The sequence below is a fragment of the Numenius arquata genome, chromosome 11 (assembly GCF_964106895.1).
Source record: "Numenius arquata chromosome 11, bNumArq3.hap1.1, whole genome shotgun sequence".
Taxonomy (NCBI): domain Eukaryota; kingdom Metazoa; phylum Chordata; class Aves; order Charadriiformes; family Scolopacidae; genus Numenius; species Numenius arquata.
The window spans coordinates 21,635,647-21,662,891 of NC_133586.1; the positions used below are offsets into that span (position 1 = coordinate 21,635,647).

General features: G+C 50.7%; 1 protein-coding gene across 2 annotated transcripts in view; it reads right to left on the minus strand.

The window, feature by feature from the left end:
- Window positions 1-858: 858 nt before the first annotated feature.
- Window positions 859-27,245, minus strand: part of ARID3B (AT-rich interaction domain 3B) — a 33,537-nt gene continuing 7,150 nt past the window's right edge. The window contains exons 2-8 of one of the 2 annotated variants that reach the window (XM_074156285.1): window positions 24,166-24,237; window positions 22,598-22,670; window positions 9,011-9,194; window positions 5,965-6,224; window positions 5,050-5,307; window positions 2,290-2,391; window positions 859-1,182 (exon numbers count right to left, since the gene is read on the minus strand). In XM_074156285.1, the coding sequence (XP_074012386.1) occupies window positions 1,019-1,182; window positions 2,290-2,391; window positions 5,050-5,307; window positions 5,965-6,224; window positions 9,011-9,194; window positions 22,598-22,670; window positions 24,166-24,237 (1,113 nt within the window). In that variant the 3' untranslated portion in view covers window positions 859-1,018. Of the gene's footprint in view, window positions 1,183-2,289; window positions 2,395-5,049; window positions 5,308-5,964; window positions 6,225-9,010; window positions 9,195-22,597; window positions 22,671-24,165; window positions 24,238-27,245 lie in introns of both variants that reach the window. The other variant, XM_074156284.1, reaches the window with a different exon arrangement.

Consider the following 27,245-nt stretch of genomic DNA (forward strand, 5'->3'; position numbering starts at 1 on the left):
GGGACGTGGAGAGTTTCCAAGGGGCTACCAAAAGACACCTTCCGAGAAGGAAGTCGCTCCAGGAAACCCGGATCAACCTCAGTGACAGCCCTTTTGTGTCGAGGGGAGCGAGGGGATCAAACCGGCAAAGCCAAAGGAGCCCGGGCTGGCACAGGGTGAACGTCAGCGGGATGAGTTCCTGGAGGGGAGGGGAGAGAGACAAGGTCAAGGGCGTTCAGAACGTGGCTGAAAGCCTGAAGAAGGCAACAGTAGGGCCGGCACCAGCCAGGAGGAGGAAGCAGCTGATGGAGAGGTTTTTTTATGGGTCAAACGGAGCGGTGAGAAAGTCCTTCCCCTCTTGCCAAGATCTCAGAGAGGGAAGAAGGAGGCTCAAAAACCAAGATCGGGTGTTCGAGGGGAGGAGATACCAACACCGGCCCAGGACAGATCCCTGAAGAGGGAGCTTGCCCACTCTGCAGCCGCAGGAGCCACCGGAGGACCAGGGACAAGGCACCCGCCGGCTCTGAGGATTGTCAATACACGGAGCTGTTTACTGGAAAGAGCCCTTGCGGCTACTGGTTTGAGGAGAAATGCCCCCCCTGCTCTTCCCTGCCCCAATTCCAGCTCCTTCCACCTGCCTTGGTGACGTCTCAACCATCTCCACCCCAGAGACGATCCCTGATTGAAAAACGCCAGGCGTGACCCCCCTCACCTTCCTCCCCTCCGTGTCCCACCCATCCAAGAGGAACACAGCAAACCCTGGGAGGAGGAGGAGGAAGAAAACGAAAAAGCAAAAGGGAGGAAGAAAGGGAAAGAACAAAGAAAAAGGCTGGACAAACAAGACGATGAAGAAAAAAACTCGCTGGCATGGAAAGGTTTCATCATCATCATCGTCGTCTTGCCGTTGGCCAACCGCAAAAGCAGGTTCCTTGAGATGAGGTAAATCTGTGCGACTCCTTCCTGGGCTGGCTCCCTGCCCAGAGCAGAGACAACAAGTTGCCGGGGGCCCAGTGTGAGAGACAGCGGGCTCGGCCAACCATCAGAGGGACCAGCTGGTGGAGGGCTCTGCGCTGGGGGTTCCCCGGGATGAGGTAGGGCTGGGAGAGCAGTGGGAGCTGCCGCCGCTGCTGCTGCTGCTGCAGGAGCTCTGGGTGCTGGAGCCTGCGATGAGATGGACGACCGGTTTCTGGGCGAAGAGCACTCCTGCAGGGCAGAGAGAGGGACAGAGAAGGGTCACTGGGACGACGAGGTGGCACGGCTGAGGAGGACACAGCAAAGAGCGGTATGTCCAACCCCAAAGACCTCAGCCCAACAGGAAGGGGCTTGGCGCAAGACAAAGAGGCTTGGAGACAGATCAGAGGTTCAATGACAACCAGGACATAAGGAACCCCCAGGACTTGTTCCAGCAGCCTCTGTCTCAGGGATGTTTTGCTTATAAAAGATCCCAAACGGCTTCAGCACCTTTGGAGAGAAGCAATTTTCATAGAATCACAGAATGGTTTGGGTGGGAAGGGACGTTAAAGACCACCCAGTCCCACCCCCTGCCCTGGGCAGGGACACCTCCCACCAGACCAGGTTGCTCCAAGCCACATCCAACCTGGCCTTGAACCCCTCCAGGGATGGGGCAGCCACAGCTTCTCTGGGCAACCTGGGCCAGGCTCTCACCACCCTCACAGCAAAGAAGTTCTTCCCCACATCTCATCTCCATCTCCCCTCTTTCAGTGTCAAACCCTTCCCCCTCCTCCCATGGCTCCCCTCCCTGATCCAGAGTCCCTCCCCAGCTTTCCTGGAGCCCCTTGAGGGACTGGAAGGGGCTCCAAGGTCTCCCCAGAGCCTTCTCTTCTCCAGGCTGAACCCTCCCAACTCTCTCAGCCTGTCCTCACAGCAGAGGGGCTCCAGCCCTCCCAGCATCTCCGTGGCCTCCTCTGGCCCTGCTCCAACAGGTCCATGTCCTTCTGCTGTTGGTGGCCCCAGAGCTGGAGGCAGCACTGCAGGGGGGGATCTCCCCAGAACGGAGCAGAGGGGCAGAATCCCCCCCCCTCGCCCTGCTGGCCATGTTGCTGGGGATGCAGCCCAGGATACAGGGGGCCTTAGATTTTAAAAACATTAACAACCACCACCACCAGAAGGAAAGGCCGTTCATCTTGACCGCTAGGACTAGAAAAAAAGAGAAGAGGAATCATTTCCTCCTGAGCTTTCTAGGCCGGAGGGGTTGTGTGTGCCCTGCTTTGGCAAAGTGCAGCCCCCCTGGGAGCCCCCTCCACGCCTGCTCGGTGCCACCTCCCACCCCCGGCAGCGGGTCTTTCTCACCGGCGTAAATGGTGCCGTTGATCTCCACCGACATGTTAATGCTCCCGATGCCGTTGGGTGACAAATTCAGTGCTGCCGCCGCCGCTGCCGCATCTGGTTTGTCTTCTTTCAAGAAAGGAGAGAGGCAGAGTGAGAGAGTGACCACCTCGTTCCCCAATCAGAGGCGCAGGCAGCCCTCCTTTGGTGAAGAAATCCCCACACGATGGCCACTTCCAGTCTGATTTTAAGTCTACAAAGTTGCTGAAGCGCTTAAGGGGTGTGAACGGAGGGCGGGCTAGGACCCCACTGGAATTTGCAAGTCTCTCCTGGAGCTTTGGGCAGGGGCAAATTAACCTCCCCTCCAAAGAAAAAGGTGCCAGGAGACCAGACCAGAGTCCTGTGGTCTGAGGGGTGGCAGCTTCTCAGGGAGCTGGTGGGAGTCCCCGTGCTGGGCTCGGGCTGCAGCAGCTCCAGTGGCCACTGGAGGGAGGGGACACAGCACCAAAGATTCCAACCCAGGAGCAATATACGCTTGGCTGAACCTACAGCATGTGTAAAATCTGCTTTTTACCCCATTTCCTCAGCCTGGAGCCTCCTTTCCAAGCCGTGAGGGGAAGCTCTGGAAGGGTCAAGGCAGAGGAGGAGCTGGATTTGCAGTGATATTTAAAGGGGGAGCTGAACGTCAAGCTCCGGGCTGCAGGACGCCTTCTCTGGGCTCACCAACGGGGGCTCTGAGTTTGCACAGCCCCATCGTGGTTACCAACCTCACCCCGTGTTGGTTTTGGGCCACCGGGCTATTCAAACAGCGAGAGATTACTGCAGACAGTCTGCCCTGGCTCTGACACTGCATGGAAAATGAAGGGGGGGGGTGTGTTAGCTCCTTTGGAGTCTGCTGGGACAACGAGGCCACCCTCCCTCTAAAGAACACTAAGGACGTCGTTAACGTTTAACCAAAATATTCCTATCAAGCGATGATAAGCTCATACAAAGCACAATATTATTTCTATTTCGCAGTTGGGAAAATAAAGGCACAAAAGACAGGACAGGCTTGCCCCCGCTCAGGTAACAGAGGTGGGAATAGCATCATCCGAGTCCTCAGGGCTCAGCCCTCGGCCCGAGTCCATTTGGAGAGACTCAAATTGCTCCCGGCTTTTGATTTTGGAAGTTCAGCGGGGAGAGAAAAAAAAAAAAAAAAAGATGGGAGGGAATGAACGTTACTTGATAAAATTTGTATTCCCCTTTACTCACTATTTTTGGGTTTGGTTCGGGTTTGTTTTTTTTATATCAATGTGAAATTTAGGTGGATGCAAAGCTGTTTGGAACTCTGATCCCAAGTCTCAATCCTATTAAAACTCCACAACAAGCTGCTCCTGCTTCGAAGGGGAACCTGCTTTGACCCTTTCCCATCTCTATTTCTGGCAAAACGCCTCAATAGAGCATTTCCCAGCGTTTCTAGCCAAGGCCTCAAGAACAACCCCTCCCCTTTCTTCCATGAAACCTGCCTGGCCTTGCGCCCTCCCTCCCAATGTACAATTCAGTGGGGCTCCGAGACCTTTAATCTTAACGGATCAAAAGGTTTGGAGGAAGCAGCTGGTGGGACTGAATTTTTTTCTTTGCCATCCGGTGAAGCGCAGCCCCCCCCCTGCCCCCTCCCCAGGACAGGTAAAGTGTGTGGGGGGGATAGCTTCATCAGCTTTTGAAGCCTCTATGTAACGACGTGACCTTTAAAAGGGGGTGACTCCCCCCCCTTTTACAAAGCGCTTCAGGAGCGCCTTTCCCAGGCCGTGAATGCTGCTTATTCGTGACCTTCTCACCCAGCCTTGCCAGGAGTTCTGCGCCTGGAGGCTTCGCGGCAGATGGTGGCAGAAATCACCTCGCTCTCTTAAAAGCCCTGGGAGGCATCAGCACCCCCGCCCCCCGGAGATAACACAGGTCTTTGTGGCCTGCTCATCACACCTGGATTCCTAAAAGCTGGGGTATCTGTCTCCTGCAGGCTGCTATCCCTACAGAAAAAGCCTCCAGGACCAACTAAAAAGGTTCCTGGTCAGGAAAGGACAGGAAAATCATTCCCTGCGGCACAATGCTGGTGTGAGGCTCGGATGAGAGCGGGTCAGGGGAAAGCTGAAACCATGGTAATGGGCTTCCCCTCCAAAAAAGTCATCGTATTGACCATAGAACCACAGGATAAACCTCGCTCTGGGAGCTGAAATAAGTACCAGGGGGCATATATAACCCCTCCCACCCCCAGGGGGGCAGATATGGGGCCCAAAGCAATTTCAGCCAAGCCAGGCGCTTCCCAGGAAGGAAGGAGCACGCTGAGGGCACACAACAGAGCGCTGCTGCCAGGACAACTGAGCTACCGTCACCCCAAACTGGTAATTCCACCCCCCAGCGCCAGTTCCAGGGAGAAATAACAAGCTTTGAGTCCTGGAGGAATCTCACCAGGATCAACACAGGAGGTCGTAAGCTGGGAGTGAGGGGCCTGTTGGATTTTTCATCAGCTTCAATCCAGAGCTTTGTGAGCACGGCTCGGGTGTTTCTGAATTGGGGCTGGATTATGGATCAGCAAGAACAGAACCGAACCTACCAAAACGTCGCTACGCTTTAGTTTTGCAGTTAATGTGCTCTGTTTTAGCAGCTTCTTGACGGTGATCTCTGGCATGGCAGCCAGAGACATAACGGAGCCTGCGTGTCAGGAGGTGTTTGAGACCCTGCATGGGGAACGATTCCCTCCCTGTACACCCTGCCCAGCCCTTTTGTGTACCCAGAGGCGCTGCTCACCCTTGCCGTTGATTTTGATCTTCATGGGGATCTGCCGGGCCACGCTGAAGAGGTTGCGCTGAAGAGCCTGCTGGACAAGCCGCTGCTCCTCCTCCGTCATCCGCGAGACCTTCTTCTCTGGAGGCTCTCCCGACTCCAGTCTCTCCCTCAGCTGCTCCAGGGTGGCCGTTCTTGCTGCCACGGTTGCCTGTTGGCTAGCCAAGGTCACTGGCACGGCGATACGGTTTGGCATAGACACAGTCAAGGGCACACCGTCACCTGGAACAGAAAAGAGTCGCTTAGTCCTTCCCACAGCCCTTCTGAGCACAGAATCCCAGAACGGTTGGGGTCGGAAGGGACCTCTGAAGATAATCTAGTCCAACCCCCCTGCCAGAGCAGGGTCACCCAGAGCAGGTTGCACAGGAACACGTCCAGGTGGGTTTGAATATCTCCAGAGAAGGAGACTCCACCACCTCTCTGGGCAGCCTCTTCCAGGGCTCTGCCACCCTCAAAGTGAAGAAGTTCCTCCTCATGTTTACACGGAACTCTCTATGTTTAAGTTTGTGCCCGTTGCCCCTTGTCCTGTCCCCGGGCACCACTGAGAAGAGCCTGACCCCATCCTCTTGCCACCCGGCCTTTAGATATTGCTCAGCATCAGTGAGATCTCCTCTCAGTCTGCTCTTCTCCAGCTGAACAGCCCCAGGTCTCTCAGCCTTTCCTCAGCAGAGAGATGCTCCACTCCCTCATCATCCTCGTAGCCTCCGCTGGACTCTCCCCAGTAGCACGCAAAGGTTTAAACCGCTGGTGGAATATTCTACAAACCCTGGAGCCACCCAAGTCCCGTTACTCTCAAATCCCAACTATTCTGGATGAAGAAAATGGATAAATAATTGGGTTTCGGTGCCTGTACCTCTTAACCCAGCCACCCCCTCTCACCTTTTCTGACCGCCGCTGCCGGAGACACCCGAGGGTTGCTGGTCCCACTGCCCGGGGCCACCCCGATGATGGGGAAGCGGATCTTCGGGGGAGAGAGGAGGGAAGGAGGCCCCGTGGCGGTGGGCGAGTAGCTGAACAAGGAGGAGCTGTAGCTGGGCCGCCTGCCCTCCCGTCTGTTGCCATCGATGGCAGCCTGGAGCTCGGCAGGAGAACTGAGGGATTTCTTCTCACATTCGTAGGCGTAGAGGTACTTCATATACCTGGGAGAGAGGCGAAAACAGGGAAACTCAGGCAGGTTTTCTCGACAGAACATGAAATCACAAGCATTGCATTCAGGAATGTTTATCAGAGCGAGGTCCTCTGCAGATCCAGAGTCTCTGTCTGCGCTTGGTTTGATAGAGAAGCATCGTGCAGCCCGGGTGCGAAGCCCAGCGCTCTCAAAGAAACTCTGAATTTACTCAATATTTCCAGGGAAGCACGTAGTTACCTACTACTACACCCACAGGGGCGGAAAAGAATCATTCACAATTCCTTTTACGACTGAGATACCATCTAAAAATGCCAAGAATTAAGATCTTGGACTCTTAACGCTTAATGCAAGGAATTTTGAGGAATTACCTGTGTCCAAGCCATTTGAGTCAGGCAGCACCACACCTTTCGGCAAGCACGTTTGCGGGAGACAGCCCGACGGTACCAAAGGCTGTAGAAATAGCAAGGAGTTTCCCTCTCTGGGTCTTTCTTTCTTTTCTACTTTTTTTTTTTTTTTTTCTTTCTTTTCTACTTTTTCTTTCAGGGCTTAGTTTTGGGGCCAGTCTTCTTTAATATCTTTATTGATGATCTAGATAAGGGGATCGAGTGCACGCTCAGTAAGTTTGCAGATGACACCAAGCTAGGTGGGAGTGTTGATCTGCTTGAGGGTCGGAAGGCTCTACAGAGGGACCTGGACAGGTTGGATGGATGGGCCAAGGCCAGTGGGATGAGGTTTAATAAGGCCAAGTGCTGGGTCCTGCATTTCGGTCACAACGACCCCAGGCAATGCTACAGGCTTGGGGAAGAGTGGCTGGAAAGCTGCCCAGCAGAAAAGGACCTGGGGGTGTTGGTGGACAACCGGCTTAACATGAGCCAGCAGTGTGCCCAGGTGGCCAAGAAGGCCAACGGCATCCTGGCCTGTATCAGGAACAGCGTGGCCAGCAGGAGTAGGGCAGTGATGGTGCCTCTGTACTCGGCACTGGTGAGGCCTCACCTCGAGTGCCGTGTCCAGTTCTGCGCCCCTCACTACAGGAAGGACATTGAGCTGCTGGAGCGTGTCCAGAGGAGAGCCACCAAGCTGGTGAGGGGTCTGGAGAACAAGTCATATGAGGAGAGGCTGAGGGAACTGGGCATGTTTAGTTTGGAGAAGAGGAGGCTGAGGGGGGACCTCGTTGCCCTCTACAACTACCTGAAAGGAGGTGTAGAGAGGTGGGTGTTGGCCTCTTCTCCCAAGGGAATAATGACAGGACCAGAGGAAATGGACTAAAGTTGGGGCAGGGGAGGTTTAGATTAGATACGAGGAAGAATTACTTTACTGAGAGAGTGGTCAGGCGCTGGAACAGCCTGCCCAGGGAGGTGGTGGAGCCGCCATCCCTGGAGGTATTTAAGAAATGTGTAGATGTGGCACTTCAGGGCATGCTCTAGTGCCCGAGATTGTTGGTTTGTGTCTGATTGTGGGTGGGTGTGGTGTGGGGTTGTGGGTGTTTGTTTTGGTTTGGTTTTGGTGTTGTGTTTTTTTTTGGTTTTGTGTTGGTTTTGTTTTTATTTTTGTGGGTTTTTTTTTTTGTTGGTTGGACTCGATGATCTCAAAGGTCCCTTCCAACCAAGAAGATTCTGTGATTCTTCCTTTTTTTCTTTTTTGTTTCGCTTGCCTAATCAACGTGAGGTCGGAAAAACAACCCTGACAATAAGTAGGTGCTAAATGCAAGTTTCCACAATTTAGTGGTGATAACAGAGGTGGTGAAATGATCAAGTTCGTACTTGATGCCTCCAAGTCAGGAGGCCTCTTCCCTCCTCCCCCGTGCCGAGGACCCTTCGGAGACAGAGCAAGAGCCTCCTTGCCCCGAGGAATTGTGGCTCTGAAGAGGCAGGAAAGGCAGAAGGCGGAGGGAGGCACGGAGCTCAGCGACCCAGGCCATGGCACCATAGTGCTGGGTTGGAAGGGATGGAAAGGGGAAAGAGTTCAGGAAAAGTCCTGGTTTGAGCAACCCAGGACTAATTTCTCCTCTAATGCTTGGGAAAACTGCACTTTTAGAAGACTGCAGTGTCTGAATTTGTGAAAATATTTACTTTATAGCCAGCTATTGTGTGTGGGATTCAAGGTCTCAGTGTTTTCCAGCTCCCCAGGTGCAGGGATGAGGAGGAACGAGACCTGGGCACTTGGCCCAAGCTGCCACCAGGGTTATTTCACACCATGAATGGCACACTCAGTATAAATTAGAAAGTTTGCTGGGGAGTTCTCTCTCTCTCTCCCTTGATGGCTGGGATCCTGAGAACTCCTTGCCCTGGTGCTGGAACCCTGAGCCCTTCCCTTCCTCCCGAAGCCACAGTGCTTGCAGGGTCCCACATTGGCTGTCCCTGCTGGGAGGGCACAGCTTCCTGGGATGGAATGGGCTGAGTATAATCCTTTCATATTAGTACGAAGATCAATACTGGTTCTTTAGTGTTATTAGTGTTAATTACTTAGTCTTATCTTATTAAATCTATTTATATTTCGACCCTCGTGTTTCCTTGTTTTTCCCCGATTCCCCTTCCCGGGTGGGGAGGGGTCATGGGGTGAGAGAAGAATTGTCTGAAGGACAATAAATTGTGGTGGGTTCCTCGAACCATAACAGGAAGGACCCCTGCTCAGAAAAATAAGGGGAGAAGGAATAGAAAAACTGCAAGCCTTGGGTGAGAGGGATAAATAAAGCAATTCATCAGCTCCTCTCTGACCACATTTGGTCTCGGTTTTTCTACCCCAGTCCCTGCTCGGCAATGCCCAGTCCATGTTGGCATCCACTGTCTTAAGACTTACTGGGTTCGAAGCGTGAAGGCGGCACTGGTGATGGAGGTGGGCAGGTTAAGGCCTTTGGTGATCTCTCGCCAGATTTTCTTGTTGATGATTTCCACCAGCCCTCCTTTCTCCGTCACCAGCTTGTAGAGCATGTAGAGATCCAGGATCTGCTTTGCCATGATGGGGATCCGATTGATGGGAGTTCCTATGGCAGGGGGGAAGGAAAGAGAAAAGTCAGAGAGAAAAAGAGGCCAAGAAAACCGGTGGATTGGGGCTACCCATCTTCTTGCTAATAGGAAAATTCAGGTGACTTATTTGTAGCCTGACTTGAGGCCTCTCTGGGCGAGTAAACGAGTGAGAGAAGCATAGCTACACGGCACGTCCTTTTCACGGAAAACTCCTTTCCTGTAGGCAAAAGCAATTATCAGACAAATAACGACCTGCAGCCAAGAGCGACTTCTAAAAGAGAAAGAGGGGAAGTGGGGACCGATCTGCTGCCAGGGGTGAGGGAGCAGCCCAGAGGAATCATCTTTTATGAGCTCCTGGAGCAATCTCAGATAAAAAGCTGTATCACTTGAGCTCAGGAAGGGGCTGAGTGGGCAGGAAGCTGCTCGCATGCTGGGATTCGGCTCCCTCGCTCCCCAGGATTTGATTTTGTGAGATATACACATATATATATACATATATCTCCTTCTGATCTCACAAAGCATTTTCACTCTCCCGCTCCTTCTCTCTGAAGGCAAGATGCCAAGGGGGCCGCACGTGTGTCTTGGCAGCAGCTGCAGCCCTGCTGCCGGAGCAGAAACTGGTGCCAGAGAGCCAGAGGAATGGTGTTAATGGTGAGCAAACGAGCCCAGTGATGGAGCACCAGCGTCCCGTCGTCCCCCCCGCCCCCAGCTGCAGACACCGCATCCTCGAAGCACCAGGCATCCAAGCAACGTTTTGGTACCCAAACCAAGGTGCAGCTCCATCCTTCTGAGGATGGAAGGGGCAGACGGGGAAACAGCTCTACCCTCCCTGTTCCATTTTGTCATCTTCTGGGTTAAAAATCGGATTTTTAACCTGAGAGCGCCCTTTTAGCAGCACTTTAAAGTGATAAAGCACTTTGAAAAGGTCAAACTAATGAGATTTAGGGCGAGGAGAGAAAGATGGTGGGGGGGGGGAAATAATGCTGATGTGGCAAACCTTTTATTTGGCATAGGAAATACTGTCCTGGATCAAAGAGGTGTCCATCCGAGGGCAGTTATCCTCTCTCCCACAATGGTCAGCCCCAGCCTTTCCAGGAAAAGCCTGCCAAGGGCTGTAATGGACAATTATGGGATCCCCAACCCACAGGGGAGACTTCTGCCACCGCCCATCAGCCAGCGATTGGGTTAATGCCCCTGAGCACGGCGGTTTATGGCCCTTATAAATGGGTTTTATTCCGTTTAGTGAAAAGGAGCTCAGCTCAGCTCTGCAGATGTCCTCATTATACATCTAAGTGTAATTTTTTTTTTCTTTTAACTCTCTCTTTTCTTTTTGAAGCCTGTTACGCATTAGCTCACGGGTTCCCAGTTACCGATTCCCATGGGGTAATGAGATGTTAGATAGAAAAAGTAAAACTTTTTCAGCTTTAAAAGGATGGCCTTCGACTTTACCGAGTTACTAACTCTTACACGGTAAGAAAACATTAAAGAGCAACCTGATCAGGCTTGGGCTGCACGCTCCGGCATTTTATATCCATCACATCCTCTTTTCCTTGTCTAAACAACCCCTCCCCTGTCCACAACACAAAAACCCGGCAAAGCAGTAATTTCACCAACTGCATCAGATCCTCTTCCTGCATTTTCCGAGACGCCCGTTCCCTCCGGGAGCTGAGATAAGAGACTGGTTTAACCAAACTGGTTAAACTCCATCCATCCCTCCCTCCATCCCAGCCATCCGGAGCTGGTCCCAGCCTTTGGAAATGGAATCTCCAGTTTGCTCCATTTTTTCCTCCGCCACCGTTTCACCTCCGCAGTGTTTTTGCAAGGATTAAGAGCGCGCTGAAGGGCGCCCTTTCAGACACACAGAGGGCTGGGAGTGATGGTGTCACCAGCCTGAAGTCAGCATCCATCAGCTGAGCCACTGCAACCAGCGGCACAGCCAGCCCCGCTCCCAGTGAAAAGCCGGGAAAGATTTATCCGGGCGGTCTCTAGAAAAAGCCAGGAGCAGGTTTTTCCACCCCAAAACGCCCCTTTGTTAACAGTTTGGCATTTCTGCCTTCGCAGGAAGGAAAGCCGGGGTGTCCTAAGCAGCGGGATGAAGACCCTTCGTCTCCCCATCTCCTCCACAACCCCATGCCACCCAAAGCTACTCAACTTGTCCCCAATCCAATGTAGGAAATGAAATTAACTCCTCCAGAAGGGAATTTGGTCTCCTCGGACAGTGACCAGATGGGGAGTGAAAGGGAAGGGTCACGGCTACGGCTCCTCAGGCAAACAGTAGGAGGAAATATCTACTTTTTTAATATACTGCTTTTATCCTAAACACAGTTGCACTCCCACCTAGATTCTCCCACCTCAGCATCTGGAAAGGAACACAAGTGTATTTAGCCAAATGCTCCTGTGAAAGGGACAAATAACATCTACATCAGCGGGAAATAAAGGCTTAAATCTATTTTCCAGGGAGCCTGCTCAGAGCTGGGGCATGAACAGCCATCAGTCCTTACCACCCCGCCGACACCTTCCCTTCCTCACGTTTGCCTTTAAACAAGACCCAGGGACCGAAGTGCCCTGAAATCTAATTAATAGCTTTATAAACTAAGCCAAAAATTATACCTTTCTTTTTTTCTTTTTCCCCTTAAAATTTCTTTATGCAGGCGGAGATACTTTCCAGCAGGGAAAAAACCACTTCCACCCTCCTACCCCTTGAGCACGGAGGTGCAATCGTTTTCCTCCCGCTCTTTCTCCTAGACTTCACTCCAAGGAATATTCACCCGGAGCGGCAAAGAGCGATCTGGGGTTTGGACCTGGGAAATTATCTGTATTTTTCAGAGCGAGCCAGGGCTCTGGATGTTTCACAGGAGCCGGGAAGCACGGAAAAGCTGCTCCCACTGCCCTTCTCTTCCCCTGGCCCCTCTCTCCGAGGAAAAAGTGAGGCGATAAAGTCTTTATTGGAAACCCCCCAGCACTCCCAACAGGAAAGGCTGAAAAACGAGTATCATGGGACGATTGGATGCTGAAGCCGAGCGGATCCTTTCACAGGCGGCTGCGAGGCTTGTCAAGGGGCCATGATGGATTACTGTCATCTGGCAGCATCAGGATTAATGATCCGGAGGTCAGAGGGGAGAATTCCAGAGGGAAAGGTCAGCAGCCGGGGGCACAGCATAAGACTTGTTGCCTTTTGATGGCAAACTCATTTTACTGTACTTTCAAGCCTTTCTATTCTGCCGTCTCCCCGAAATGCCGTATGTACTGTGCTTGCAAAGAGCCAGAAGCCTTGCAGGACTGGAGGAAAAGGAGGAGGAAGATGAGGGGCTCCTCTCCCTAGTTTTCTTGGTAAACATCTTTTCTTCCTCGTCGTATAACCCTGGCTACGCAAGGACAAGCCATTCCTGTAAGGAATGGGCCAAAGGCGGGGGGAGAAGGAGTCTGTCTGTACTGGAAAAGGGCTGATGGATAGTTGATGATGATGGGAGACCTCAGGAAGATAAACTCCGGCTACTGAAGACCCAAGGTGGGAGTATAAGCCTAAGAGTAAGAGGCTGTCAGACTCCAGACGACCTACCACCCCCTTTGCTAAGTAGAAGGGCTATGAAGACAGGACAAAAAAAAAAACCCAAGAATGACACTTGGAAGGAGAAGGAGGAACCATCCCAGAGCCTGTGGGCTCCTGGTTTTCTCAAGACAGCTGTAACTACAATTGAGAATTCTGGAATAAAGAGGTTTTTTCCCCGAAGGAAGCCTGACTGTAGCTATTAAACGTCTTTGTGCTTGGAGGGAAATAAGCAGCCCCCTCTGCCAAGCTGTTTCACCCCCCTCAAAAGCCTCTTCTGTTTCAGGCAGATGTAACAGAAGCCTGAAGGGCTTATATGGATGGGCTTGAATGTCCCCTATGTCCCCTCCACTGGAGAGGCAGGAGGAGCAACTGTTTGATTTTCACCCTTCAAGAGCAATTTTAGAAGGGTCCGAGGAAGCTGTTAAACCCTGGATAATCTCGGAATGACCACTTTTACATCTATTAGCAAGGAATTGGTGTCTTGGGGGTGCTGGCTCTGCTCCTGCGACAGCCACTCGCTCAGTGCAGGGGGCTCTCTCATCTCGCTTCTTGAAAGGGACCTAAGCCTCGGACCATCATCTTCCTCACCCACCCAAACACACTGCCCAAGGTGGGCTTTTTCCCTGCCAGACTTCAGGTTTACACCTAATTCTAAAGATGGAAACAAGGCAAACTGCTCCTAAGACTGGTCTTAAGCATAGAAAATAAGTCCCCCTCCTCATTTTGCGGGGATTTGCTTGGCTTGGCAAGTCCTCCATGATGGGGATCCCCTCCCCAAGGGCCACCCTCTCCTCTTCTCTCCCTTGCCCACCGCAGGGAGCTCCCCACCACAAGGAGTCTAAGCTGTGACTTGTCCTGCACGCAAGGCACAAAGAGCAGTTAATTACAGCCAGCCTGGAGCACTAATTTTTCAACCACCTCCCATTTTTTAACCCTACCCAACTGACTTGCAGAAACATCCTTTTTTTTTTTTTCACGAAGGAACAAAAGGAGGTGAGAATCCCAAACACTTTTTTTTCTGCAGAACAACATCCAAAGTGCAATAAAGCCCACTCTGGGGTGAAAAATAGGCATTTTTAAGCCACAATCTGTACAGGTAATGAAAGAGCTGCTCTTTCCAGCTTCCACTCTAAATACATTCAGAGGAGAAACAGTATCAGCCAGCCAAAAGGATGAGGTTTTTCTCCAGGAGACTGGGGAAGTCCACAGGGATTTAAAACAAATTTAAGCCAAGCCTTGAAGAGATCTTCCTGTTTCTTTGAAGGGAGACAGAGTCACTGCTTGGCATGAATGATCTCCCAGGCTAAACGGGTTAACAAAAAAAAAATAATCAGTTCAACAGCAAATCAGCAGCGCAGGACAGAAGCAAACCCACTTGAACCCTGCCCTGTCTCCTTCCCAGTTTGCTTGAATTCCTCATTCCTGGTTTGCTTGAACTCCTCTCCCAGGACAAACCCTGGGCAGCTTCACACAAAGCTGCCCCAGCTCTTGGCCCGGAAAGTTTTATTTCTGGAGTCCACCCCAATCATTCAACGTTAAAATAAAAAAAGGCAAGGTCTACAGAAGGGAAACAACCTCTGCCCGTGCCACAGCTGATCTAATCTCTCCCTACACATAGCATTTCCACAGCGGGCATTCTCACCTCCCGAGGGGAATGTCACCACCCGACGCGCCGGCCCGCGGCCCGTTAGACACCACTATCAAAGCGGGAGCCAGGAGAGAGGGTAATTAATCATGCTCCATTTGACAGGAGGCCCGCTTCTTATCCGCACCCCTCCAAACCCCATCAGCTCGTGCTTCCCTCCTCAATAAGCGAGGCTGACGGCGGCCCCTTATCAGATTTCGGCTGCTGGACCGGAGGCAGCCCAACTGGCAACCAGGGCCCCGCCGGTATTAGCCAAAGCTCCAGCCACATTAACCTCCCTGCAGAGGCTGCTCCTTCATCCCCAAGACCGAGATCCCATGGAGATTAGCTCTCTTCTACCCAACTCAACTACAATCCGACCCTTTGGCTGCCACAGCTGGGTCCAATCTATCTGCTATCACCGATTTCTTCACCAGATGCTGAACCGGTGGTGGGTTCACACACGTCTGATCTCTGAGCCAAGTGGACAAACTCTTCTTGAGGTAAAGAGAGGTACAAATACAGAAGGCAATGCAGAAAAACAAGGGCAACTTGGACAGGCAGGTTGCACAAAGTCAAAAATTGGAGCATCTTAATGCCTTAATTCCACCTTCTTCCATCCACCTGGGTATCTCCAGGGTCATCTCTTCAGTGTTGAGCCACCTCCGCTGCTTGAACGCAGCAGTTCCTTCATCATTTGAAAGAACGCTGTTGAAATTTAGGGAGGAAGGTCAAGAAGACCCATAGCAAAGAAGAACCAATATGAGAAAGAGCTCAAGAAGATGAGGGGTAATGGCTTCAAACTGGAAGAGGGGAGATGGAGATGAGATGTGGGGAAGAACTTCTTTGTTGTGAGGGTGGTGAAACCCTGGCCCAGGTTTCCCAGAGAAACTGTGGCTGCCCCATCCCTGGAGGGCTTCAAGGCCAGGTTGGAGGGGGTTTTGAGCAACCTGGTCTGGTGGGAGGTGTCCCTGCCCAGGGCAGGGGAGTTGGAACTCATTCATCTTTGAGGTCCTTTCCAACCAGAACCATTCTATGACTCTAAGACCAGGATTCGAGACACAAACATCCAGTATTTGAGATGCTGGAGCAAGAAGACAATTTAACATCTCAACTTTCAGGAAAAGTGAGGAGAAAACCCCCCTTTTACTCCATCACTCAATTCTGTGCACCCAGGGAAGAGCACCTGGGCTACGGAGATCCTCAGCTGGCAATCACTGGAGCAGACTGGTGTCAGATGAATAAGCTACAGAAAGGTTAATGCAAAGCAAAACGAGCCCCTAATCACTTCAAATTAACGTCTTTTGCACCCTGTCCAGTGCCAACTCACTTCATAACAAAACATTTCAGCTGCTCAAATGTCCTTCATGCTGGCTACATTTAAAACAAAGCTCCTGTAAGCCAGAACCAAGTCAACTCCTAATACTACTCTCCCATTAACTACAACTGCAGCTTCCAATAGGAATTTTCTTGGGAGCAAAAGCAGTATTCACTCTAAACCACCATTTTTTCAGCTGTTTAAAAGCCAGGGCTATTAATTACTTGCACTGAAAAATTAACCATGCTGGGGATTTTCCCAGAAAAGATTTTTTTTTTTAGATCTTTCCAAGGGGAAACTTCCAGGCTTTTTCCAAATTAGAGATTAAAAAAAATAACATATCTTACATATCTGGTGAAGGCTTTTATTTACCTGGCACCTAAGGCTGATGAGCAAGACACTCCCCACACAAAAAGAGATCCCAAACCCCTTGCTTTGTGCCCCGGTTTTATCCATGCATCATTTAAAAGTGTTTAAGAACGCAGAGTAGTGGCGTTCCCTATTCCGAAAGGCTCGAAGAGAGGAATGTAAACCCAGAATGCCAGTTCCCCCTAGAACTTAAGGAAAAGTCATTCTTTCTAACAATATAAAAGAGAAAGCCTAAAGTATCTCACTGATCCCCATCGCTTACCATTTGCACAAGACACTAGGGACCATTTTTCCGGAGTCTGAAGTCAGAACAGTTGACCAAAGAGGTTCTTTGAAGGAGGTATAAGAGGCGGAGATTTAGCTGCGTACAAATCCAAGTCTCTAATGGGGACAAGGACTTTGCCTGGTTGATTTGGCCCATCCAGAGCAGACCTTTGCAGCACCTCAAGGGAGAATTCTCCACTGAGGAACATCACCTGCTCTTTCGGGAAGCATTTGCTGTGGCTCAGCATCCAGCAGGTAGCACGAAAAAAGGACGCCGAGGAGCGATGTCTATCCATGTCTCATTTAGAGAACTACATTGCTTAATTCGGAAGCAAAACTTCTGATCTCCCAGAGGATCTTCTTTGATCTCCCAGAGGAACAAAACAGAAGAAAGCTGCAAAACTGAAATCAGTAGCAGAATGAAGCGTATTCCCCGGATAAACACTTCATAAACACCATTTGGCCTATAGATAAAAGAATCCATTGGTAAATGCTAATGTCAATCCCTTGGATTTGTTGCATTTCCACATCTAAAATTCGCAGGCAGAGCAGACAACAGCAGGAAAACATTAAAACCACACGGTCAGACGTACAAAGCCCCTTCTATGTATATACACATGAAAAACAGCAGAATGGTCAAGCCATCTGGGAAAACCAAGGTCAGGCAGAAACCTTGAACAAAATGAGTAGAGCTGTACAATCGGAGACATTTTATGAGGTCTTCACAAAGGCAGTTCTTAAAATGAACAAAACAGCTTCCCTTGAAAGGCAGCCTTTCCTACCACACCAGGGCACGCAGTCAGATCTCTGCCCCATCAAACCTCTTCTCTAGAGGAACGTCTCGCATGAACACTGATCCTTCCAGGGGGGTGAAACGTTTCCCGCTGCTCCGACTCTCTCCTGGGCCAGCACTGGTGGAACACCATCAGCTCGATAACGGGTAGCTATAAGAGTCATGTCACTACCTGTCCTTCGCTATCTGGGGACAAAAATCATCCTGGCTATGCCACCTAGGACATGCTGCAGGGCTAACAGCGACACTTTTCTACTGTTCATCATACCAATGCCTTCTATCGCTCACAGAAAAAGAAAGATGTAGTCAAAATTTAGCCTCAGGGTAAGTTCACAGGATGAGAAGGACCTGAAAAGAAGTGGGAAGATGTCATCTCTAACACTGAGTTTGATTTAAGTGAACTTGCCCAGAGAATCATAGAATGGTTTGGGTTGGAAGTGAACTTAAAGACCATCCAGTCCCACCCCCTGCCCTGGGCAGGGACACCTCCCACCAGACCAGGTTGCTCCAAGCCACATCCAACCTGGTCTTGAACCCCTCCAGGGATGGGGCAGCCACAGCTTCTCTGGGCAACCTGGGCCAGGCTCTCACCACCCTCACAGCAAAGAAGTTCTTCCCCACATCTCATCTCCATCTCCCCTCTTTCAGTGTCAAACCCTTCCCCCTCCTCCTATGGCTCCCCTCCCTGATCAAGAGTCCCTCCCCAGCTTTCCTGGAGCCCCTTGAGGGACTGGAAGGGGCTCCAAGGTCTCCCCAGAGTCTTCTCTTCTCCAGGCTGAACCCCTCAACTCTCTCAGCCTGTCCTCACAGCAGAGGGGCTCCAGCCCTCCCAGCATCTCCGTGGCCTCCTCTGAACCCGCTCCAACAGGTCCATGTCCTTCCTGTGCTGAGGACTCCAGAGCTGGACACCAAAGCTGAAGCCCCTTCCCTTAAAAATGCCCTGAACCACAAACTTGTCCACTCCTCACACAGCAGGAGGTTAAAAATCCAGCTTCTGCGAAACCAGACCACCAAGACACCAAAGCCCAGCTTGTCACAAGACACCAGGTCAGCAATGGAGATGGAGGGAAGCCACCGAAGCTGCTCATCCCTGCTCAGTGTGAGGAGGGACAACCCGTGGTTTGAGACTGCAGAAGGTGTGAGAAAAGGGAAGGTGGAAGCAGTAATACATCATCTCTGATGAGCTGCATCAGGTTGGAGGCCTGATTTGAAGTCGGTCCCACGTACTAATTGCTCTCCTCGGCTGGTCTCCCCTCCTCTCCCCATCTGCCCCTTCAGTCCCAGCCACGGTGGGACCCATTCACCTAAAGACATACACGGAATAAAACATCTAACAAAGGGAGAGTTACGGCTTTCCTCTCATCTGCCTCTTCCATCATTATTGCCACCGAAGGGCCATTTTTATCACTTGCAGCTGTGGTCATTCAGCGACAACCTGCTGTGCTCAGAGGCAGATGAGACCCGCACATTTGATCTGCATTAAGCCTGTTTCATGGCTTCACATTTCTAGGTACATTCCTAACAGCAGCCCCAACCGCCAAACCTTTTCATCCCTCCAACTACTCGGGAGCTCCTGTGAAATCTGTCATTTATCTTGCACATCAGGCATTTTTTTTTTCCTTTTGGGTTCAGCATCAGTTAGCAATCTGTGCCCCCAAAGCCATCAGCCTCAATCAAGGGGTAGCGCTTCTCCTGGACGACAGCAAAATCCCCGGTTTTTACACCAGCGATGTTTATTAGCAGAGCTGTTTTCCATTCCCTTCAGACACGAGGTGCAAATTAACCCGCTGTTCACACGTAACAGCTAAGAAACCCAGCACTTTGCTCTCAGGTGCAACGAGCCCTCGGTTGTAGCCATCTTTCAGGGGGCACTCTTTCAGAACAAGGCAGTTGTTTCGTCTCGTTTGGTTTCGGAGGCTCGTTTGGCACATTAAGCAAACGAGAGGAAGGGAGGAGAAATGAAGGGGAAGGGGAGGAGAAATGAAAGCCTGAATGGTATCCTGTGATAAACTTGCTGTAGAAGCTCCCAGATTTTTGAAGGTCCTAGAATAGGACTCAGCAGGCATGTCCATCTGCTCACTAAAAAAACCAAAGCCCTGCTGTAGATAGCGGTGGGGAGAGCAGGCGTGGGAGAAGCGGATGGTACAGCTTCTAAAAAGTCAAAAAATTTCCTTTGCAGTAAGGCTCAGCAGCTCAGATTAACCACAGAATCATAGAATGGTTTGGGTGGGAAGGGACCTTAAAGACCAACGAGTTCCAACTCCCCTGTCCTGGGCAGGGACACCTCCCACCAGACCAGGTTGCTCCAAGCCACATCCAACCTGGCCTTGAACCCCTCCAGCGATGGGGCAGCCACAGCTTCTCTGGGCAACCTGGGCCAGGCTCTCACCACCCTCACAGCAAAGAAGTTCTTCCCCACATCTCATCTCCATCTCCCCTCTTTCAGTGTCAAACCCTTCCCCCTCGTCCTATGGCTCCCTTCCCTGATCCAGAGTCCCTCCCCAGCTTTCCTGGAGCCCCTTGAGGGACTGGAAGGGGCTCCAAGGTCTCCCCGGAGCCTTCTCTTCTCCAGGCTGAAGGCCCCCCAACTCTCTCAGCCTGTCCTCACAGCAGAGGGGCTCCAGCCCTCCCAGCCTCTCCGTGGCCTCCTCTGGCCCCGCTCCAACAGGTCCATGTCCTTCTGGTGTTGGTGGCCCCAGGGCTGGAGGCAGCATTGGGGGAGGGATCTCCCCAGAGTGGAGCAGAGGGGCAGAATGCCCCCCTCGCCCTTCTGGCCACACTGCAGGGGATGCACCTCAGGATGTGGCGGGCTTCCTGGGCTGCCAGTGCACATTGCCATCTCATGTTGAGCTTTTCATCCACCACCATCCCCAAATCCTTCTCTTCAGGGAAGAGAAGGATTCTCTTCTCTCCAGCCACTCTCCTCTCACATAGATTTCTGCCTAGGATTGCCATCACCCAGGTGCAGAAGAGAGAGACAGAAGAGAAGGTGCCTCCCATAGTTCAGCACCTGCTGTTCTCCCTTCTATCCACCTGAAGAACCTTAGCTCCCCAGAGTCCTTCTGCCTATTCCTTTTGGGGGTGCCAAAACACAAAGCAACCCCCCCAACTGCCCTGTACCCCGCATTTCCCCCTGGCAGAGGTCTGGCAGTTCACGGCGTCTCTCCCCCCACGGGTGCTGGGCTCTTAAGATTTCATTTTCAGCCTTCTAGTGAGCAGGAAAAACAAGGGAGGCTTCAGAAAACAAATACACTTGGAAATGCCCAGCTGATTAAAAGCTCAACTCCTACAGCAACCAGCTGGTGACCAGCTCAGCCCCTGCACCGGGAACGCGTCAATTATAAATAATTAAAAGGTAATAGGAAGGAGACACTGAAGTATGAAGCAGATTTCTCTCCAGGTACCTGGAGGTTTCTGTTGCTGCCAATCACACCCTTCAGATTATTGTCTTGTGTTGTCAGTCATCCCAGCCCTCACAGTAACGCGGGAGCTCAGGTTAACATTTGCAAGTCAACTAATTAAGCCCAGTTATGCCTCCGCACACGAAAGCCAAAAACGCCAGCAAAACCCAGCTCTTGTTGTTAAGCGACTCAGAAGCAGAACCTGAAGAGTGAAAATTCCACCCACCCCTTCCCCCGGCCCAGGGCAGCCGCCAGGTCTCCAAGAAAAACGGACACAGATACGAAGAGTGATTGGAGTAGCTGCCTTTGGGAGAGCATCTCCTCTCCTTCTCATCCACAGAGGGGGATGCACCTCAAAATGCAGGCTTTAAAAGACCACCAGAAATCAGACTTTGGCTCCAAGCCAGCAAACAGTTAACTTTCAAATAGATGAGGCCGAGCTGTTGCATCTTTATGCTTTATTAGACTCTCAGGGCACACCAAGACAGCCCCCCCTTCCAAATATGCCCAGCCTGGCTTGTTTGGTCACAGAATCATGGAATTGTCAGAGTTGGAAGGGACCTCTAGAGATCATCCAGTCCAACTACCTTGCTAAAGCAGGGTTGCCCAGAGCACATCACTCAGGACGGCATCCAGGAGGGTCTTGAAGATCTCCAGAGAAGGGGACTCCACACCCTCCCTGGGCAGCCTGTTCCAGGGCTCTGGCACCCTCACCGGAAAAAAGTTCTTCCTCATATTTGAATGGAACTTCCCATGTTCCAGCTTGTGCCCGTTGCCCCTCGTCCTGTCACTGGGAACCACTGAAAAGAGTCCGGCTCCATCCTCCTTCAACCCACCCTTTAGATACTTGGAAGCATTGATAAGGTCTCCCCTCAGCCTTCTCTTCTCCAGGCTAAAGAGTCCCAGGCTCTCTCAGCTTTTCCTTGTAAGGGAGATGCTCCAATCCCTTAATCATCTTAGTTGCCCTACGCTGGACTCTCTCCAGTAGTTCCCTGTCTCTCTTGAACTGGGGAGCCCAGAACTGGACGCAGTATATTCCAGTTGTGGCCTCACCAGTGCAGAGTAGAGGGGAAGAATGACCTCCCTCGACCTACTGGCCACACTCTTCCCTACGCAGCTGAGTGTCCAGGACACACAGAGCATTATGCCAAGAGGAAGCAAAAGGTCCTTTTTATGTCTGCTCTTCACACCTACCTCTAGCAGACTTTTTGGAAACAAGAAAAAGGTCTATAGCACAATTTAACACTTTTTGGCAGAAGGATCTTTGTTGGAAGAGTCTGTCCAGCCTCGCATGTTTGGAGGGGGAAAGGAAGGGAGCCCCAAAAAGGATTTCTGCTCAGAGACGGGTGTTTTATACAATACCATATATAAGTAGATTTTTGTTATGAATTATTTGCAACGAGGGAGCTGAGCTTTGATAACTAAGGGACAGAAAGAGACTTTTGTGACATCCCAGCAGAGCTACTTCACACCTGCAGCAAGAAGAGAGGCAAGTTGCCGACACCACGGGGAAGAATGTGAGAAACCGCACGTGTCCGCACTCGGTTACGCAAAATTACTGAACGGAAAGCTGACACATTGTGAGAATCTACGGGAAAATGGGACTCAGGGTCTATTTTCCTGGTCTCCAGATGGTGTGGCCACTGCTCTGTGTGGACTGCGGAGGCATTCACACTCTGCTCCCAACACACTGTTGAAATCAAACATGAGAAGATGCGTGGTCACGCTACCTGAAGGGGAAACGGGAGAATCCCCGGCGGTACTCAGCCTTGGTTTAAAAATCCTGGGGGATCCAGGCTCCTTGGGCTCTCCAGTGCACAGACAACATCAGTATTAGGTAGGAAGGCAAAGAAATAGCAAGTGAAATTCAGTTACGGGGCAGGAGAGCTCTTTCCTACTGCCTTCCTTATCTCCCAAGGCAAGTATCTCAAGTCTGAGATATTTGAGACTTGAGATATTCCTGCTGTGGAACGATGGGTGTCTGATCTGCCACTTCAAGGGCTGGATTTGTTCCTTCAAACTCAGGAGGGATGAATTCAAAGGGCAGCAACACCCCACAGCCCCGTTTTAACCTGTCGAGTTCAAACAAGCGCTCACTCACCCCTCTTCTGCATGAAGATGAAGAGGTCGTCCAGGAACTCTTTCCGTTCGGGGTCACTATCCAGTTCATAGAGCTGGAAGAAAAAAAAAAAAAAAATGAAGGCAAAATCCACAAGGAGACCGAAAATAAATAAAATTAGCTTCTTCCCATAGGCAAGCTGGTGTTTGTACTGGGGGATGGGAGAGGGGGGCAGCCAAAAGGTAGCCACAGGGAGAGAGGCGAAAGAGGGAAGGATCCCCCAGCAATTTTGGTGGACAAGGGTTTGAAACCACCTGGAAGCCAAGGGGAGAGGAAACTGTTAAAGACAAGCTGGAAAGAAAGATGAGGCATCCAAAAGGAAGGTCACAGTGGCTCAGGGCAGATCAGTGGCCTGTACCTTTGAGGCAACCAGGGAGGCAAAACTTCTCTGCAGCTTCTCCTGGCCCTTCAGGGATTGTCACGTAAGTGACAAACTCCAAGTCCCTTGAAGGAGGAGATGAAAGGATCGAGCTTTCCTGTAACTACTAATGCCTGGCGTGAAAGGCTCCTCCAAATTGAGCCAAAAAACCCCTCAAAAATATCAGAAATCAGCCTGGAACCGTTTTGCTGCAGAAATCATTTTACCAAAAAGTTTAAAAACCCCTAGCATTTAAAATAAAGTCCCACAGGCAACTTATTCCAAAGGAGAGGCTCTGTATGGCAGCGTTATCCAACTGATTTCTCAGGAGGGACAGGCCTGTGCCTCACCTTACAGCTACCTCTCCAACAGAAAAAAAAGTCTAATTTTCACCTCAAGAACCCTGTGAGGCCACAAAGTGACAAGCTGAAAGGGCTGAAGCTGGTCTCTCAATGAGATACAGGAGGATACAGAACACGACAGAAGACAACACTGTACAAGGAGAAGAATTCAATTCCTCCTCTTGTTTGCATTGGAGGAAGAATCCAGCATCTCTCCAGGGAATTTTTTTGCTGGTTGCAGCTATTCTTGTAGAGCAGCTCAATGGAAAAGGGAAGATTCACTGGTAAATATGTATTTCAGCCTCTCTGTAGGTGCTGCTGGCCACTTGGTATTCATCCGCCCCCTCCCCAAAAAAAGGGCTTTTTGGGCTTATTTCCTGTGAAGGAAGAGCTTTCTCACCCCCTAAGCTCCGGGAAGAAAATGCAGCAGTGTATTTGCAGAGCAATCAGCTGCCCCCTTTTAAAAAGAGCCAGCTTAGTTTAAAATGAATTCCTGTGCCTGATGTGACACACAGCTGCCACATTCAAATCCACCACCACGACGCTCATCAGCTTCGAGAAATAAAATAGTCTTCTCCCAGCTGGAGAAGCCATTGACTGCGATTTGAAAAGTCAAAAGTCTGGTTATTAAGTCTTGGTTCAAACTATATTCCAGTGACCAACGGCAACAAATTAGCCCCAAACCCAAGAAAACTGCAGGTTTGGAGGCAGAGGGCTGTGGGATAAAGCAGTTTTCTTACAAATTCGCTATAGAGGAACAGCGAGGGGTCTGTAGTCACCCCCTGTCACAGAGCAGGGGAAGAAATCCCCAAAGTTACCCCTTCCCCCAAATCCCCATGGATCAGACTGACCTTGGCAAAGTCTCGTGAGATTTCTCTTCCTCGGCACCCATCACCTTCATCACTCCAGGTCACGCTGCCATTCTAGGGAGAGAGAAAGGCAAGGGTCAAAGGATGGACAGGGCAAGGCTTTGCAGGCAATTTCAGAAAGCTTGCAAACAGGCATTTTTGGGCACAAACACATGCAATAGCAGCTGCTGGCTTAGAGAAAGATGGAGGACATTTGTACCTTGGTCACAGCACACTTTCCTGGAATCTCTGACACCAAATGGGAGGTGGCTTTGCTATAATGAGGTCCAACACCTAAATAGAGAGGTCTCCATGCCCATCTTTTTCCCCAAGGGCCCATCCCAAGTGACACCAAACACAGTTAGAAATGCCCTTCTGTCCTCCCACCCACGTGCCTACAAACCCTGAACCAGAGTGTGTCGAAGAAAGAGGGAAATAATCCCACTGGAAAGCTTCTCTCCAAGCCAGAACCCTTATTTCCTGGAAGCTCCTGGATGTGGATTTTCCTCGCAGAAATGGAAAGCTCAGCTTTGCTGGATTAAGGTTCATTCTTCTTAGGTATTAAACGGATTACTCTAGTTAGGGCTATTCTACTTGGTAAATCATTATCCTGAAGTGATCGCCGGGGCTGGAAACCAGCAGAGGCAGCTTCCGGCTCTACGGCAGGACCGAGACCAGAAGAATGATGCTGCAAAACTGTCTGAGCATCTTTAAACCATCAAGTTCACACAGCCCCAGTAGAGCAAGTGCTCCAGAGCCACTGGAGGAAAAAGAACAAGCCAAATCCACCCAGCTTGGACTATCCTGTCCTGATAAAAACCCAGCATTCTAAGACAGCTAGAAAAGCACTGAAGATAACAAGAGGTTTCAGCAAAAAATACCCCAAACGTGCAGATTAGAGAGGGGGGTCCAATATCTGAAATCTCGGAGTCATCTGGTTGTGACACACACATTGAATTAGAAAGATGAATAGCCCTCGTCAAGGCCAGGCAAAGCTATGCTTCCCCCCTTTAAAACCCACTGCAGTGAGCTGCCCTAATGCCTGCTGATTTGGTTTGAGCCAGTAATTCCTGCTGGAAAGTCAATTATCCAGTGAGTCCCATCAACTGAAAGATATTTAATGGGGGATTATTGCCACTTCTGTTATGTCAGCTGTTTATTACAGCAGATCAATTCCCAGCCCTCTCTAGGAAGAGATCTGAAGCCGGGTTTTTTGTTCACAGGAGGATTCATCTGGGTGTCCTTTGCCGGCAGAGATTAAAAACACTGGGTTTTTGCTAATTACGGTAACATCCAGCTGCTCCTAAAACCCCACCGATGGTTAACTCAGATCAACAAACCTACGGGAAGAGGCAGAATAAGAGACGGACCGGCCCTTCAGAAGACAGCAGCTATTTCCCATCCTCATCTTCACACGGCTGAGCTGCTTCCTTCCCAAGCCTGTACTTGGTTATAAATCCAGAGAGCAAAACCACTCCTGGTGCTAAACTGGACGCTCCAAGAAGCAAAACACTTGCTTTTGTAGGGAACTCTGGTCATGCTGAGGGCTTATTCCGCTACATTTGAGGGCAGGAAAGAGAAGAGGGTTTAAAGGAGATAAAATACTCAACTGCCAGTGGGCTTGAACTTGATAAAATTTCCGGGAACAAAACTTTTCCACGGGATTAAAGATTCTTTGGAAGTTCTTTTACTTGTTTTCTTTGTAAGCGGGAAAAATAAATAAGATTAAGGTTTGATACAGGGGGAAAAATGGAACGGATGCACCCTAAAAACCCCATCCCTACACCCCGAGATGCTAGAGAGCACAGAATAATGGTGTTGTCCCCCTCCCACCTTGCTAGTGAAAAGGAGCTTAAAACCAGCTGAAGCCATCAGGGTTCTTCCATATGTCCAGAAAATTGGTGGAGCTGGGTATCACCTGGCGTGACACAGAGAGAGACGGCGCTCAGCACTGGCATTTCCTCCTGCAATAGCTGGAAAGGTTTAAAGCCAGTTACCCCTCCCCAGGGTAAGCTCTCGGAAGAGATAAGGAGAGTCCTTCTCGCCCACTGCGGTGTACATCAGCAAGGATCTACGCAAAGACAGAGCACAGGTTTGGTTTGGGTGGCAGAGTGAGCAAAAGTCTTGGGCTAGAATGAAACATCAGCTCAGCAGCTGGGGAATAAAGCCGTATTTATTCAGAGAACAGAGCACGGGCACTTTCCCAGGCCTCAGCTTTGATCTACAAAGATGATGAGGGGCCTGGAGCATCTCTCTTACCAGGAAAGGCTGAGGGACTTGGGGCTTTTTAGTCTGGAGAAGGCTGAGGGGGGATCTGATCAACGCCTATAAATACTTAAAGGGTGGGTGTCAGGAGGATGGGGTCAGTCTTTTCTCAGTGGTGCCCAGTGACAGGACAAGAGGAAAAAAAAACAAAACTTGAACATAAGAAGTTCCACCTAAACATGAGGAGGAACTTCTTCACTTTGAGGGTGGCAGAGCCCTGGAAGAGGCTGCCCAGAGAGGTGGTGGAGTCTCCTTCTCTGGAGACATTCAAACCCCCCTGGGCATGTTCCTGTGTGACCTGCTCTGGGTGGACCTGCTTTGGCAGGGGTGTTGGACTAGATGATCTCCAGAGGCTCCTTCCAACCCCGTATCATTCTGTGATTCTGTGATCTTGAGGGACTTATTCTGCTCACCAAAAAACCTATGAGTCCACACCGAGGCTACAAGTGAGAGATACCAAATACCAAATATCTACAAGACACCAAACATCCAGAAGAGCGACTTGAGCACAACTGGAAGAGGTAAATTCAGCTAAAGAGGTGTTCCATCTGCAGAATAAACTACATTTTTGCACAGCGAGAGAGCTCGGCGGGAGCTTTGGTATCAAGCTTCCTTCCCATTCCTTCCAGGAAAACAAAGTCACCCTCCGCTGAGAAGGCCTCCTCCGTATGAACAGCAGGAACCTGAGAAATCAATATAACCTCACAAGTCATTAAAAGACCTTTGTGGAAGTCAGGCAATAGTAGCAGGAAGGAAAAAACACTGTTCAGAGAGGCAGGTCGTTCTCCGGGGAGAGTCCTGCCTCTCCCTCCACCCCT